This window comes from Neolamprologus brichardi, chromosome 8, assembly GCF_056152115.1.
Source record: "Neolamprologus brichardi isolate AB-2024 chromosome 8, ASM5615211v1, whole genome shotgun sequence".
Classification (NCBI taxonomy): Eukaryota; Metazoa; Chordata; class Actinopteri; order Cichliformes; family Cichlidae; genus Neolamprologus; species Neolamprologus brichardi.
Window position 1 is genome coordinate 11,099,007 of NC_142111.1, and position 17,366 is coordinate 11,116,372.

A 17,366-nucleotide genomic window follows, 5' to 3' on the forward strand; every position below is an offset into this window, starting at 1 on the left:
GGTTGCAAATTGGCTTGCAGACACACATCTGTGGGCAGTGCTAAAGCAACGTAATTAGTGCACTTTGTACGAGATTTGTCTATCAACTCAGAAGCTGATGCCGAGCTTCACTTTGCGGCCTAATTAACACTAGGCTCTGTTATATTACCCCGTGGGAGAGGGGGCTAAAACACCAACGATCAAAAGCATGGTGATACATTACACTGATTTGCCAGATGGGCACCATGCTGATATTATCAGCTCTTACTCGCAGGTGGTGCACAGTCATCCTAAACTGGCAATGCCAGCCTTGGTAGCCGGTTTGCCAACGCTGTTCTGCAATATCATACGTTAGTCAAAAAGATCACCATCTCTTGCTGATGGTTTCTTGGCATGACTGGTATGAAGATTATACTGTTCCCTCTCCATTCTGCCATGGGAACTATGTGGACGGCAGTGTGTTTCTGGGGAGAGTCTGGCATGTAGCGCTCTCACACACTCAGCTGCTGAAGGAAATGTCATCAGGACTCTCCAGGCGCTGGTGATAAACTCTGTGTCGGGTCCCACCAAAGAGAAGCAGAGAGATAACTGAATTCCTCAAGGACGCCTTTTCAGCAGCCCTAGCTCTTGTTTAGTACACCTCTCCCGATATCTTATGAACTTGTTCCTCCTCTAATCATCTCCTACCCTTCTTTCTATTGCTGTTTCACTCTTACTCTTTATCCCCGTACTGTTTATATTTCCCAGTATTTCCCAAATTCTCTCCACACTGTCGTCACCATGATTCAACACTTAATCATCATGTTTATAAACAACTAATTATCCGCTAATTGTCCACGCTGATTATTAAATAAACAAGTAGGTTTCTATGTGAGGTGTAAGATAACAACTAAGCAAAAACTTAGTAAGTAGATGAGAAATTTAACTGTTGTCTTGCTTGGTTACCTCAAAAAAATTCTCACTTGTTGGCAGCCACACTGAGAAACATCATCAGATAAATACTGGTGATGTTCTTAAAAAGAAAATGGTACTGGTTGAGGACACTACTGTAAATAAAGCTGTTAGTTTGGGCCATCTTGACACATGCCAAGAACAGATTTGCAAAGGTGAGAACATCTGTAGGAAAAATGTTATTTATACTCCCGCTCCACAATGGACGTGTGAGCCCAAATGAGTGTGCATACATACACACACTAACCCTCCCCCCAACACACGTAGTTCGTACAACAGCTGACAGCCGCCTGCATTGTAGACTTTAAAGCGGGTCCAAGCCCCCGCAACAAGGCCTTTTTCACATGGCCAATACACCTAAAATACCCCCGATCCCCGTCCCTTCCCGCTCCGTCCCATCCATCTCCACTCCATCCCGTAATAGAGGCCTTATTTTAGACATCCTCGTGTTCCCGGCTGGGTCTAACCTATTCCAGGGTTCCAGATAAAGCGCGGCAGGTATTTGGAATAATTTTTCCATGGGCCTGGCCCGGAAGATAAAACAAGAGATATATTTGTAATGCGTGTGCTGGTATCCCATTTCAAAGAGAAAGCCCATTGGAATCCAGCTCCAGGCTTATTGTTATTTGCCTGAGATGGAACAGCCGACTTTTTTCAGTCGGCAGGATGGTGCCCCATCACTCTCTGACGACATTAGGGTGTGTGTAATGCCCTCTGTGTGTGTGCCCTGTGCTTTCAAAGGGATGTTGCATCCTACACATGAAATGGGGATGTCATTCCCCAATGACACAGCGCCCACACTAGAGAGAGAGATGAAACGTATAATGAATGGAGCCATTTAAAAATTATAAATAAATCAAATCAAATCCTAACAATTAAGCGTCACAGAAACAGAATCTGTGATGAATGTATGTACGAACACCCTTAGAGAAACTATAGTACTGTGCAAAAGTCTTGAGCCACCTCTCATTTCAAGGAGCCAGACTTTGTTGTAAGGCTTTCTGACAGTCTTTCAAAGTTTTTCTTTGGACATTGGCTGCTTTTTCACTCATTTTCAGTCCAGTCCTTCTGCCTGACCCTTTTTAAACATTTTCATGTTTTTTTCCCCTCAGACAGCTACTTAAGACTGACCTAACCCAAGGGATGAACCAGGGTTGTGTCCCACATAACAGACAATCTAGTGGAAAAAAGCATAATTTGTACTTGATGAAACAAAGTTATCAAAGATCTGACATAGGGCCTGAGAAATGCATCTGGTTCTTCAGAAGACCCATCTAATCTTCACAGTGGAAAAGCCACTCTTAAGAAAGGGAAGCTTGGAATAGGGCCTTGAGGGCCGGTGTCCTGCAGGTTTTAGATGTGTCCCTATTCCATTGCAGCTGATTTAAATAGCTAAATTAGCTCTTCAACCTGTCTTGAAGTTCTCCAGACGCCTGGTAATGAAGTAATCATTTGATTCAGGTGTGTAGACCCAGGGTGAGATCTAAAACCTGCAGGACACCAGCCCTCGAGGTCTGGAGTTGGCCAAGCCTGGGCTAAGGTATGCCAAACTACACAAGAACAGAAATTTCTGGTTAAATCTGTCACGAGTCTGTATGAAGGAAGGCGGGAGAGAGGTACAAAAGTGAGGGCCTAAAGCCATGTGTAAACACAGTAGAGGCTCAGTCATAGTTTAGGGCTCAGCCAGTGGTGTTGGAGATCTTTTCAGAGTTGATTAAATTATGAACTCAAGCAGTACCAGTAGAGGCAATAAAAGTTAGCCAGCATCCAAAGAAGAGCTTTAAATCTCCTTCAAGAAGCCTGGAAAACTACTCCTGAAGACAACTTCAGAAATGATAAAAGAGAGAGTTCAGGTTGTGTTGAAGAATAAAGATGGTCACACTAAATATTGCCTTTCAAGCTCATTAGAATTAGAATATGGTATTTTTTAAATAAACAACTGGATGAATTTCTCATTTTCCAAGCAAAATATCAAGAACTGTGGGCTATTTTGAGACTTTTGCACAGTAGTTTAATCATACTGAATACTGATGACCTGTCTATCAGTGACCTTAGTGTTGACTGAAGATGAATGCACGTGTTTGGGCAGCTCAGATAAATGCTGAAAAGAATCACTAAAACAACGAGTAGCATATTAAAACTGAAAAACTGACAGTTAAAGTTGGTTAAATTCACACTGATGCTGTTTCTGTTATAAAGTGGTAAATGCCAGACATGTCCTCTATCTTAGCCACACCTTAAAGACCTCAAGGGCCCGGCAGTATGGCCCAAGAGAACAGTTTCTCCGACAATAAACATGAAGAACCAGATGTGCAAACTCAGACTCACAACACACAAATAACCATGCTTGAACCTACTTGAACTTGAACAAATCCAGACAGCAACGATTGCACACAATTTCCTACTGTTTTACCAGTTTTTGGGAAGCAGGAAGCAGTTGTTCTGGGAAACCAAAAGTCTCAACCAAAAAGCCAAGCTCCACGCTTGGCTCTTGATCAGTGCCACATCAAATACACCGAGCATGCTGCTGTGAACCTCTATTAGGCCACAAAAAAAATTAACACCCCCAAGTTGCAAACACACGTACATGCAGCATCCGCTTTATCAAACCATATCAAAAACAGCTTGGGCCTCCAGTCAGTGAGTCACATGTAAACAAAAACTTCACAAACACAGGGACACGGAGTCTAGACATTCACTTACTGTTTGACCGAAAGTCAAGATGGGAAAAACTATTATTTAAAGAAATGGTAAATAATTGTCAGTTAAAGCATTTGGGATTTTCTGAGCCAACCGCAAACACGCAAATACCAGCATTTGTGTGCAGAAGGGCGTTTCACTGAACCTGGTTGCAGGATAAACAGCAACTTCAATGAATCCATCCAACCGGGGGTGACAGATTCACCCATCCTCTCAATAATAATAATAATAATAATGTATTCTCTAGCAATCAATCCACCCGCAGCCACAACAGCTGTTCTTGTTCTGGTGGTTCAGTTTTGTGAGATTTGGGAATGAAAACATGTTCCCTCTCCCTCACCGTCACCAGCTTTGATTCCGACACATTTTTGCTGTTCCCCTCTCTTCCTTTGTTTTCCCGTCTTTCACACACAATTAGTTTGCCTCCTCTTCTTGTCACATGGTAACACGTTTTTGCCATTAGCTGCGCAAGTAACTCGGGGAAAAATTCAAAACAGTTGCTCGAATGTTTGTAACGAGGTAATGCACAAATAGTTAGGACAAATAGGAACGAGAATGCAAGAAGAAAAATGTTGTTGGCCACTGCTTTGTATTCCTATAAACACAGATAATGTCAAGATAAACTGGAAACAGTGGAAAATCTCTTTATATAACCACAATTTGCTATTGCAAAGTATGCATGTGCGTACATACGCGCCAGAAAAGGACATTACAGAGAGTGCTGCTCAAATTAGCTACAGCAGCACAAAGGAGGATCTACTGACAGTGAGGAGCAGACTACATAATTGCAGTAAAGCAAAGAGAACAGTACAAATAGATATGGACAGTGCTGTTTAACAGGTTTGCCGTTAAAAGAGGCCCAGTATGCTACCTAAGGAGCCAACAGTCATTTGTTTTCCTTTCTTTCTTAAAATCACCTTAACATCCCCCTCTATCTCCATCCACACCCTCTCCCACCCTCTCGACCCTTTTCCCACTCAACCCATCAAGGCAATCCAGTCCCAGTGTCTTCACCTTCAGTCTCCAATGCCACTCGCTCAAACTCCTTACTATGGCTAGTCGACTCCTACGAGAGCACATTAATGTGATTCCTGTTTGGCGGTGTACTTATAACTGAAATTACTACGTATTACTCGACGTGTATTAGGTGATTGTCTCGACAAAATAACTGGAGACAGATGGATGGGTAGAGAAAGATGCAGAAATGGCAAGAAGCAGCAGCAGAAGGACGGCGCTTTGGGGAAAACAAGGTGGCGGGGAGTGAGGGAGGTATACGGGCAAAAGGAGAAAGTCACACAAACTCGCGCGCTCGCTCACACGCGCAAACACACACATACACAGAGTACGCTGGCTGCTCTAAATGTGGCTTGTAGAAGGAAATTCTGAAATCTGAGTCTTGGCACCAGACAGGCTGGAAGCAGCCAGGCTGCTAGAGAGAGAGCGAGAGAGAGAGAGAGAAAGTGGGGTCGGGTGGGAGGGAGGGTGGGCGGATTGGGAGGACGAGGGGAGTATTGCTAGAATTGCCTTGGCTCTTATCAGCTTATAGGCAACATGAGGCCACTGCAACACTCAGCCACATGCAGCCCCTCGTGCATACCGCATGATTTTGCAGAGACGATCAGAACAAGTCTACGACTCTTTTGGGTCAGAGTCTCTGTGTGAGGATTTACTCAGGGATGTATCAGGTGTGTGCATCCATTAAAAATAAAACACTTTTTTTTACAGTAATTCTTAAGTCAGAGTCAAATGTGGGTGGAATATCATTCCTGATATGCATTCAAAAAGAGGTCAAGTGGCCTGTAAGCAGTGCACCCAAGATTTGTAGTATATTAGAATGAAGTCATTGAGATGACAAACAGCACTGATAAGTGCAGAGTAAACATTGCTGTGTTTAATGAAGGGCTGCAGACAGCAACACTGAGTCTGGATTCTGCTGCGGATTCTGTTGTTTACATTAGAATAACACTGCAGCTTCAACTTTCCCGTTTTCATAATCTAAAGGCGCTACCTCATATATCACTGTTCTTGTAAAGTGGTGTTTATTTGGTATTGTTAGCTCTGAGTGAGTCAGGGCTACATTCTTGTAACCTATCTCGCACGGAGATAAAATCCGGGTAACTTGACTGTGATGAGCCCAAGTCTGTGCCGCCGACTGATACACGTCTGGTGTAACAGTCAAACAATTACTGAGCAGAAAAACAATTCACCACATGTAACTTACTTTCACATGTGTGCATATTTATTAAGCCGCCACAAAACTGTGCTTCATCCTCCCTCATTTTCTTTTTCTCATTTCTGCTTTTTCCACTCTTTTTTTACTCGCTTTCTCTTCTCCTCCCTTGGGAGAGTGGCAGAGAAGGGCTAGGCGGTCTGCTGTATGTTTAACCTTTGAAGTGGGCCTGCTGTGCCGAGCAAGGCCTGCCACCTGTTGGCTCTGTGTGTGTGCATGTGTTATGTGTGTGTGTGTGTCTGTGTGTGTGTGTGTGTGTACGCAGAGGTAAATCTCTCTAATTTTGATGAGCAGAGACAACAGCGGAGTCACCATGGGGATGTGATGTGGCGGGCGGTGGCCGACGTTCTCAGGAGGGAAGGGGGGGGGGACTTGCAAGGTGGGATCACCCACACACAAACATACACAAAACCCCCTCCTCTGTCAGAGGCTTGGTGACACTGTGTCTCCCACGGCGATCGTGGGTCCAGCCTGGGTGGCTCCAGACCTTCTGTATGTCTCTCAGTATGCATGTGTGTGTCTGAGTGTGTGTGTTTGTGTGTGACACCAATGGGGTTCCTGCCTGGGCCACCATATGCCACCCACCCAGCCAGAGAGAGGCTCTGGGCAGATCGGGGGGGGGACCCTCGGCGACTGAAGCCACCAGTTGGCTCATTCTCTCAGTCACACGCCGGTCGGGCGCCATGTTTAAAGTCCCACGGCTATTTATCTGGGCTAGGGATGGAGGGAGGTGGTCGGATGGGTGGGGAGACCATTCTTACTGTGATAGATGCTTTGTAAAAAATGATAACACACATTCTCACACACATGTGCACTGTCCAAAGTGGATGGACAGATGAATGATAGAGAGGATGGAAACACGTATGACATCATTGTGAGTGTCCGTGTGTGTCTGTTTGAGAAAATCACACATATATTATTATTATTATCCTTTATTTATCCAGGTGAAAGAAATTTAACTCTCATTTTCAAGAAAGACGTGGCTATATGCGAAAACAAACAAAAATATTAAACACACACACACAACCACATGCAAAGATATTTCCATGACTACACAGTGTGCTGATAGAGGAGGCACAACATGTTTGTGTGAAACGGCAAGTTTGGTTGTGAAACAACGCCACGATGCCACAAGCCGCATCATTCACATTCCACAGTGTGTCCTCTCTCCTGTCTTCCTCACCTCACCTCCAACCAGTCACAACAGATGCCCCTCCCCGAGCCTGTTTCTGCCAGAGGTTTCTTCCTGTTAAAAGGGAGTTTTTCCTTCCCACAGTCACCAAGCGCTTGCTCAGAGGGGGTTGTCTGATTGTTGGGGTTTTCTCTGGAGGTGGAACACTAAACTGTGCATAGCAGGAACATTATTAAATAACAATATAAACATTGTTGATCATTTAACGGAGACAAAAATCTGATGATGTGAGATAAACTTGGCTACTGCTAACTGAGTGAGAGCTGGAAAATGAAAAGGAGAAAAAAGAGCTAAAAACAGATCCACTGATTTGTAAGTAAATTCGACTCTTTCCTCATTTTCAGAGTGCAAATTATTTTCCAAGACTACTTTAAATGAGGGGGTATAGTTCCTCAAGACTTGGCTGATTGCATAATTTTATTAGCCATGCGTGATTCTACTCTAACTCTCTACACGTATGCACAAGGAGAAACCAACACACTGACGCTACACATTTCTCTCACGCTCTATCCAAGCTCTCAGTCTAGTTTTTAGATCTTTTCACCACTCTCTCTTGCTGTCTCTTTCCATCATCTTTTCAATCTGTCTTTTCATCTACTTCAGTCTCAATCAGTCAACCTCTCTCCAGTTTTCTTCTCTCTCCTTCTCTTCTTACCTATTTCAGTCTTCTCTGACTTTCCCAACTTCTCCGTTTAAGTCTCACTCCCTCCTTCCCATTACACTCCATCCCTACTCCAGTCTTTCTGTGCCTGTGTGCTGAGTTGAGGTTTGGAGTGGAAACTAGAGTATCAAGTCCGAGACACACAGGACAAGAGGGAGCCAGCCTCATAAATCTCCCCTAGCGCAGCCCACAGCATCCAGTCAGGATTGTGTATGAGTGTGCTGCTGGTGCACGCACGGCTGGACATATATGTTTATATGTATTTGACACAACATTGTTAATCTGCTCAAGTGCATTTTTTCACAAGCGTGTCTTTTTCCTTCGCGTGCTTTGTGTCCGTGTTTATGTGTGAGCATGAATGTGTAAGCAACCTTGGACTTATTCAAAAGCAGAGGTTAGCACCTGCATGTGGACCAGAAATTGTAGTCTCATCCCACCAACAACTCAACCTCAACAAATGAACGTTGCAGCTCAATATTCAGAGAAAATTATTTCACACATTAAAAATAGTGTACAAAAGTAACTCGCCTTTTTTCAACTTGTTTCCCCTTATTGATTTCTTTTTATGCTAGAGCAAATAGTATATATTTTTGGTGCCATCTTAAAAAAAAAGAAAGGAAAAATATCTGGACTTTGACTGGGCAACTGTAACCATGATTCTTTTGTTTTTTCAGCCATTCTGTTGCAGATTAGCCTCTGCATTATGGCCGAACATCTCCACTTTGGTCTCATCTTTCTAAATGCCGTTGTTCCAGAAGTCTTGTGGTTTGTTCAGTTACAACCTTTCAAACCCAAGCTGCGCTGCCATGTTCTTTTTAAACAGAAGAAGCTTTCTCCTGGCAACCCTGTCAAACAAGCCACACTTGCTCAGCTGTTTTCTAATTGTACCATCATGAAAGTTAACATGCTAAGTGAGGCCTGGAGTCTGACATGTAGCTGTTTGTTTTCTGGGGGATTTCTCTGAGGATTGGATGGTCTAACCTTGGGGTGAATTTGCTGGGGCCTGGAGTCCTCACTGCAGAATGATGGACTTCTATAATCTTTCCCAGATTAAAGGGCAGCAATCACCACTTCTTTAAGATCCCTACAAACTGGCAAAACCTTTACTTTTATAAAGGTGCTGATGATCAATTAACCAAGACATCTGATGGCTGCTACTCTTAACTCCTGTGGAAGCAGTAAACCTGTGTTAAGCTTTACTTTGATGCTGGTGGCTGGTCACTTGCAAACACTTCAGGTTTTAGTTGCCTAGGTAACAGTTTGTATGTCAATTAACAGTATCTCGCATTTTCATTAGTAGTCACTTCAATCGCTCATGTGGAAGCTTCTCTGAACCGTCTTACTCGGGTCCCACCTCTCCAGTGGTTCTTTTGCCCATAGTCACTTGAAGTTGCTCAACATTTCTCGCTCTCTCTGCAAATCACTTTGTGGGACGCAGCTTAAGGGTGTACTTAGCTTTGTTTTAGCTTGACTCTAGGCTCTATAATAGCTTCAACTATATGTGTGCAGTCCACACAGGGTTTAGCATAATTAGTTTCCACGTGTCAAAAGCTTTTCAGTGTTTAAAACAATTTAATTCAGTCACAGAGCAGGAATAAAGTGTCACGCATTCCAACAGAAGCAGGAGTCCACCCCACTCAGCAGTGATTTTTAACAGATCTTTAACATGTTCCGATCAAAATTTCTAAAGAAAAAAATCACAGGCATTTATAACCTCCTCATTAGTCCGTTTTGTTTGAACTGACAGCTCTCGGCTACAGAAGAAAGGAGAAAAATTTACACAGAGAACGAAAATAAAAAGGAAAAAGCGAGGAATAATAAATCAAATTAGAACCAAATGCGGCAAGTGGCACAATGTCCAAAACCACTTTACACCCAGGCCCCCTGAGCATTGTCCTCCTTTTACCACTAAGACTTTGGTGATTTCTTAGTGCTCTTTTTTTATTCCCTTTGTACACATTTCATAAGGATTAACACTTGGTAGCTCCCATTCACCCCTACACACCCAAAACAGCGCTAAGTATTGCAATATGTGTTTGCTCATGTATGTGTGTGAGCATGAATAAGAAGGAGATATTTGAGTTAATATATTGACCGAGGGATAGGGCAGGCCAGTTTCTCTCCTAACATCAAAGTTCAGACGTCATCCTCAGAGTGCCGTCAGCTTGGAGTGATTCCTGAAGACACGGTGGCACCAGGCAGAGCGGAGGGCCTTCGGGGGATTGAGAGAATTTAAGCCTTCTAGCGCACGCTGACTAAAAACACAAGACAATCAAACACTTTCTGGTGTCGTACCAACTGCGCTCCTTCCTTTTCCAACTTTAATTTGTGAAGTGGATATAGTTTGATTACCAAACGTGGATGTTTAACTACTTATGTATAGAGTTTCCTCGCCACGAGTACTGCAGGGGAAATGTTTTGGGAAATAAAAACTGCTTGGCTGATAGACATGGCTGCTTCTCTATTGCACTCAAGGGTTTTGGTGAAGGGTTAGAATTGCCTCTCTGTCACTATTAGAGAATAAAGTAATGAAGACTTACTTGCCGGCCTAGTGTTGCATCAGAAGCAGTATCCCTTTACAGCTCCAGTATTAACTCTCAGACTCTACCAGATGTCTCCTGTGTTCACGTAATACGCAAAAAACAAGATAGCAAATATGCACACCAGTGCTAATCAAGACACCCCCATGCGATCTCAGAGGTCTGAAGCCTGAGTTTGAATGCTGATCTCATTACATGAATCTTTGTTCATGTTTAATATTGTAACCATTGCAACCATATACATTTTTTAAATAACGAAAAGCAGTGGAGTAAAATAAGTAAAAACATCTTTTTATCTAAATAACAGATTTCCCCAAAGCCACCGTTTTAAACATTCGGATTTCCATTGGGGGCAGCACGGTGGCACGGTGGTTAGCACTGTTGCCGCACAGCAAGAAGGTCCTGAGTTCAATTCCAACATCAGGCCGGGGTCTTTCTATGTGGAGTTTGCATGTTCTCCCCGTGTTTGCGTGGGTTCTCTCCGGGTACTCCGGCTTCCTCCCACCGTCCAAAGACATGCAGCTTGTGGAGATAGGTTAATTGGAAAATCCAAATTGCCACTAGGTGTGAATGTGCGAGTGAATGTGAGTGTGAATGGTTGTCTGTCTCTGTGTGTTGGCCCTGCGTAGATTGGCGACCTGTCCAGGGTGTACCCCGCCTCTCGCCCTATGACAGCTGGGATAGGCTCCAGCGCCCCCCGCGACCCTGAAAAGGATAAGCGGAAGCGAATGGATGGATGGATGGATGGATTTCCATTGTATTTGCAGTGACTAGTAAAAGAAAATCAAATCAATCTTTGGCAATCATAATTTGTAACAGCTACCCTCCTATTTTGCCTTTAACACTTCTTAAAACTCTCACTCTCCTTCCACTATTTTCTCCACCCACATCCCCAGAGGCCATTTACTATGATTACCAATAACAATAACACTGCCATTATCTTTTACTATTGCATTTTCCCAAGGCTCTGCCAGCCTTTACAGACTTTAAGCTACCAAACGGCTCCCGTTTCGAGCTTGTATATGGGCTGCCTTGGCTCAGAATTCCCTTAATAGTCGCAGTTTGTTTGGGTATCTGACGTGAATCGACATAAATGGCAATGGCCCACTAAATAAGATAGTAAAGCTTTAAGCCACCTGAGTCAGCCTTACTCCAGAGTGCTGCTGGCTGCTTTCCAGCTTGGTGTTTTATACAACCTTTGTTTCACTTTATAGTTAGATGTTTTATTTTGAGTGAAAGCAGGGGGCAATGAGCAGAAAAACATAATGAAACCTTAATTTAAGAGCATATTTTTGTGGATAAAATCCTACACATTACACATTGATTACGGGGACACACATTCCAGGGAATTTGTTTTACTGCGTCTGGTTAAGAACACACAAGATTCTTCACTGATTAGTAAGGCTTGGAAAAATGGAAAACAATTACAGACTGCTGAGCTCTACTGGAAGATCAGCATGCAAAACATACAAAACGCTTTACTGTCCGAAAATTATACAGTACTGTGCTAAAGCCTTAAGCTTCCCCTCCTCTCTTCTTTTAGCTGATCCCTTGAGGGTTCATCATAGCAGATCAACTCCCGCCATCTAACCCTGTCCTTTTCACCCTAACCTTTATTTTTCTAAGAAAAGTGGAAAATTGTAAAGTGCACAAAAACATTGAAATAAAAAATATAAACGAGCTTGCAAGTCATTATTTTGTATGGCCATCTGTATTCTTCAACACAGCCTGAACTCTATTAGGCAGATTTTGGGGTAATTTCTTTAAGTAGTATTCAGGAATAGTTCTCCAGGCGTCCTGAAGGACATTCAAAGCTCTTCTTTGGATGTTTCTGCCTTTTGTTTTGATCTCTGTCAAGATGATCCCACACTGTCTCAATAATATTGAGGTTCAGGCTCTGGGGAGGCCAGTCCATGACGGATAGTGCTCCATTGTGTGTTTTTATATTCTGGCATGCTTTTACTGCATTGGCAGTGTGTTTGGGGTCATAGTCATTCTGAAAAATGAAGCTGTTGCCAATCAGACACTTTCTAGACTGTACTGGAAGTGACTGGTGTGATTTGGTGCTCCATAAATCAAACTGAATTGAATTAAATTGAGTGGTGTATTAAAATGTGATGGTATGTTTTTGGCATTCATAATTCCACCCAACACTACTGGCTGAACTGCATCCCTAAACCATGTCGGAGTCCTCACTTTAGACGCTCATTGCTGTACCTCTGTCCTGGCTAACTCCATCCACAGTGACGAGGATTTGAGCCAAAAATTTCAAATTTGGATTTATCACTCCATCACACCTGTTGATTTTTCTTATTTAATTCAGACTTTTCTCCCTGTTTTCACTTCCTCAATAATTGCTTTTTGACAGCCACCCTTCCACTTAAGACTATTTCTAATGAGCAGTTAACTGATTAGCTGAAGGGGCATCTCTTAAGCCCTCTCTCAGTTCTCTTTATCCTATTTCTCAAGCACATGACTCCATCGTGTTCATTGGCTCACAATTATCCAGTTTCATTACATTTTTGGGACACATTCCATGCTATGCCAAAATATATTGAGATTTCTGTGTTTGTATAGACCAGAGGTGGGCAACTCCAGGCCTCGAGGGCCGGTGTCCTGTGGGTTTTAGATGTGTCTTTGATCCAACACAGCTGATTTAAATGGCTAAATTACCTCCTCAACATGTCTTGAAGTTCTCCAGAGGCTTGGTAATGAACTCACCTCTGGTATAGATAGAACAAAGGTTCAACCCTTGAATTGAGTGTCTTCTTTAATCCTTAAATAATCCATAGGTCTGTGTTAAGTGGCTTAGCAAAAAACCTCAAAATCATCTAAAAATTGTTTGGTATAAGAACTGGACTGAAAATAAGTGGAAAAAGTAGCCAATGCCCAAAGAAAAGCTTTGAAAGATCTTCAGAAAGCCTGGAGATCTACAGACCAGACCAAGCCTGGTTTCTTCAAAGCAAATTACAAAGACATGAGGGGTGACTCAAGAATTTTGCACAGTACTGTATATATGGAAGAACTTTCATGAGTAATTGCAACTCATCACTGCGAACTACGCTAGGCAACATGGCATGAAACCACATAACACCACATACTTAACAAGTATACTGCTTAATCATGAATATTTTTGTGATGACATTTATCCCTGAGAAGTTCTCATTAACAATGATTAAAGCAAGACAGATTGTTTAGACTACAGGAAGCACTGTAAATGTTGAACACTTTCAAATATGCAACTGACTGACACACATGTTTTCCTTTGGAGTCTGTTGATCACTATGCATTCCAGAGACGCTTTTTTGGCTCTGTCAAAGTTGGACCAACCTTGTTTCACCTCCCAGTAGCATGACTCAGGCCTCAACCTTGAATCTCTCCCCCTGGGGACCCCTTATTTATGATGTCACAAAAGGCCAGTCACACTCCTGTAACAGTGGCACGGCCCGCAAAAAGTCAAAATCCAGCTGTAGTCAAGCCCCCCCTCATCCCTCTTGTAAATGAGCATGTCCAATCTACCCACTGAGTTTCATTAAAACCAGACCACATCAATCAGGGCCTGAACTTTAAAGGCCAGGTCCCTTCTCAAGCAGCATGGAAGAAAAACATGGAGCTGTTAAAGTAAAAGACCTCACACTGCACATACACTCTAACACTCATTCACTTAACACCACATTTCTGCTGGCGGACCACACATCGCAATACTAGTCCGAGACCACACAGTTGGTCTCATAAGGCCAACAAAAGACCTCGTAAGACCTCACACCAGGCCCTAGAACGATTCGATAGGACCTCAGAAATTTAACACACCTGTAACTCCACAAAATGTAAAGTAACTGCCGAACAGCTACTGTAGTCCCTGCACAGTAATCATAGACCTAGAAAAATCTGGTGATTAGGGATTTTCTTACTTGATAAAATTGAGTGCAAAGGAAGTGTAAGGTCCTCTTAAACCCGTGCCTGTGCTCCCAAATGTAGGGAAAGCACAAAGGAAGAGCCAAGAATACATAGCAGGAAACTCAGGAGGCATGTCAGATGGACGAAAGGCAGGATCAATGGGCAGATAAATGAGTGTAAGCCAGGCAACAAGAGGGGAGACTGGGAAGGATTCCCATGGGTGGGGACTGGAAGGCAGCCTCGCAATGGAAAGCTTTCAAACTCCTTTCATCGGGTGCCTGAAGACTGGAGCTTTACAAGAGCAAGATGAGCCGGCGCCACTGGAGCATCTTGGCGCTCTTCAACGAAACCCAGACGCAGAGACAGAACAGGACCCTATCACCACTTTGCCCACCCTTTGCTCTCACCCCAGCTCCCCCAGTTTTCATCAACCTGAAACTTGACTTTGTAAACAGACATGACTCATTGCAGTTGTCTCTCTTTTCTTACATGTTATTTTTATTCAAAATCATACCCGTGACAACACTTAATATTTCACTTTACTAAATATTCTTTGCAGTGTGATACGTGTTTAGACCTTTTGCTACCGCTTCTTGCAATTTTTCATAATTTTTAACAGAAGATGAAAAAAACAGAAGTACAGCCTTTGACTTTTAGTGAAAGCATGTGAGTACAGAAATTGCGAGACGGTCTTACCAGTCGACACTAAGAGATCGTCTCCTGTAGGATGGAGGCCTTTCTGATGAAGTCTTCTCTGCCTTCGCTGGTCGCTCTTTGAGGGATAGACGATGAGTAAATTTGGAGATTCCCGACTCTGACCTGGGCAACAGAAAAATTACAAAGAATAAGACTTAGTAGGACTGATTTAGACAAAGATCTTGGCCTACTTCCTTGGCAAGTCTTAAGAAATCGTTTCTCTTCTTTCACATGTATTATACATTCTTACACAGAAGTTCAGAAGCACTTAATATACTGCCAGGGTCAGCTTGCCCTGGCGCTTCACTGTTAACAACACCTTTTACTCAGCACTTAATATAAAAAAATGGCTAATAAGAATCAAGCACAGGGACTGACATATAGCTGGTTTGCCAAAAAGTGTTCAGCAGAGGTTAAATACTGGCAGAGAGCATGAATATCTGAGAAAGATCGATTCACTCATGCCTCAGACTAAACTAGTTTTGCAGAAAGCGCACAATCCTCAGTGGGAATGTAGTCCACGAAGTTGACAAACAGCGTAACAATGCTTCAGCTCCCAGAGGAAACATTAGGTTTCAGGGAAAGCCGCATACTTCCTGCCTCATTTTCTCGAAATCTCTTTCCACACGAAAAAAAAAAGTCAAACACATTTTAATATCCTCTACTGGGCTGCCAATGTCCCAGTTCAACTTTTTACTCAAAATTAAAAACAGGAAATGTAATATTTATTCCATTCCAGCCTGGACACATTTGATGAGACTCAGCATTGCAATATTGCTGTGGTAACACTGGGGACTAATCAAAATGTAATATTATTCTCTATCAAAGAGCCAGGCTTGTAGAGGAACACCGCTGGAGGAGCACGTCATGTAAAAATTCTCAACAATTATTAAGCAAACTTTTAGATCAACATGGCCAAAGTGGACAACGATCCAAAGATCATTTTAAGGCAATTCAAAACCCTGCAGAAAAAAAAATACAGATGAGACAGGATTACATAGATGATGCCCAGGCGTTGTGCAGGATTATCCCCTTTCCCAATCTCACACACATGCTTTTTCCATTTCATTATGAAATGGTAAAACAATAATAATGGCTCATACATATTCACACACGTACATAGAGCTCCTCTCAACCTGAGCCAAAAAGCATTTTAGTCTCCATGGTGAGCTCTGTTGGAGACAAACTACATGAATGGTTAGATCAAGATTTGTGCAGATGACAGAGGCGCTTCTTGCCACTCAAAAACAAGACTTGCATCTGCCATCACTCTTGTGGATTTATGTGAGATGCTTCAGAAATTACCGTGAGCATAAGGCTTTGATAAAAGAAAAGATTAATAAAAGCATATACAACAGTTCATGGCATTACCAGATTGCTGAAAAGTGAGACGTGATATGGATGAATGAGAGTGTGGTGATTCACCCCGTTTCACCTAATTAAACTGCTTGAATGGCATAAGATCACGTGCATTTTTATTTATTTTTTTACTTTTGATGAAGACGTCTGAGAGGCTTTTGAATGAGTAATTTGTATGCTTTTGCCCAGGAGACTGCTTTGTTGTACAAAGGACACAGAAGGTCTGAGTGTATCCTGACAAGTGTAATGCTTCTATGAGAGAGGACTCAGATCTAAGAGAATGATTACTTAAAAACATGAAATTGGGATCCAGACCTTCGTTGCATCACAGACCTTTACATATTCCCCATTTCTGCAAATGAAAGACTGATGTGAGCTTGAACATTCAATTCAGTGAAACACTACAAGATAACCTGCCTCACTGACTTTTTCTTCTGATTTCTTTCTTCTTTTTTAAAGTTATAATAAGAAAGACTTTTAGTTTAAAAACACAACAGCAATTTAAAAATAAAGGAAATACAGTGACACTGTTGTTAACATGCTAACCAGCTAGTAGTAACATAAAACTCAAATTAGATTTCAAACTGAGACAACTAGAATTTGACCGATATAAGATTTCAAGCCCAAATCCAATAGTTTGGTGATTTAAATCAAATAGTGCAACTTTTCTTTCTTTTAGACACACGAAACATAAACAGATTTATCTAACATGTTTTATGTGAATTATTATGCGATAAGTGTTATGTGTATTATATATTTATAAGTCATTACTTAGATAACATGACTATGCAGTTTCATGAGTAATGCATGACTTTATTGTAACAAGTTGTTCAAGAATCAGTTATTCTTTCTCTGACTGTTGTTGCTTTCGGTGTTCTTGTTGACAAATAGGGAAGCTGCAGTGTGCACTCTGGTGGACAAACTATGTAACCTCAACACTCATAAAATGGTTGAAGGGTGTTTCACCTATCACTTCTTTAGTTTTTACAAATATTGTCATCGGCTGTTATAAATGCTAATGCCAATATTTCGGCAAACAAAGCTAATTGCCCGACCCCCGCCTTTATACACTATATTGACAGAAGTGTATAAACGCATATGAACTTGAGTGACATTCTATTCTTAATCTATATGGTTCAATATGATGTTGACCCATGCTTG

The 17,366-nt window shown here is 42.2% G+C and overlaps 1 protein-coding gene across 3 annotated transcripts in view; it reads right to left on the reverse strand.

The window, feature by feature from the left end:
* ankfn1b (ankyrin repeat and fibronectin type III domain containing 1b) overlaps window positions 1–17,366 on the reverse strand; it is a 161,466-nt gene that overhangs the window by 25,751 nt on the left and 118,349 nt on the right. For all 3 annotated transcript variants that reach the window (XM_006808024.3, XM_006808023.2, XM_006808025.2), the window contains one exon: window positions 14,847–14,969. In XM_006808024.3, coding sequence (XP_006808087.1) covers window positions 14,847–14,969 — 123 coding nt within the window. The remainder of the gene's footprint in view (window positions 1–14,846; window positions 14,970–17,366) is intronic.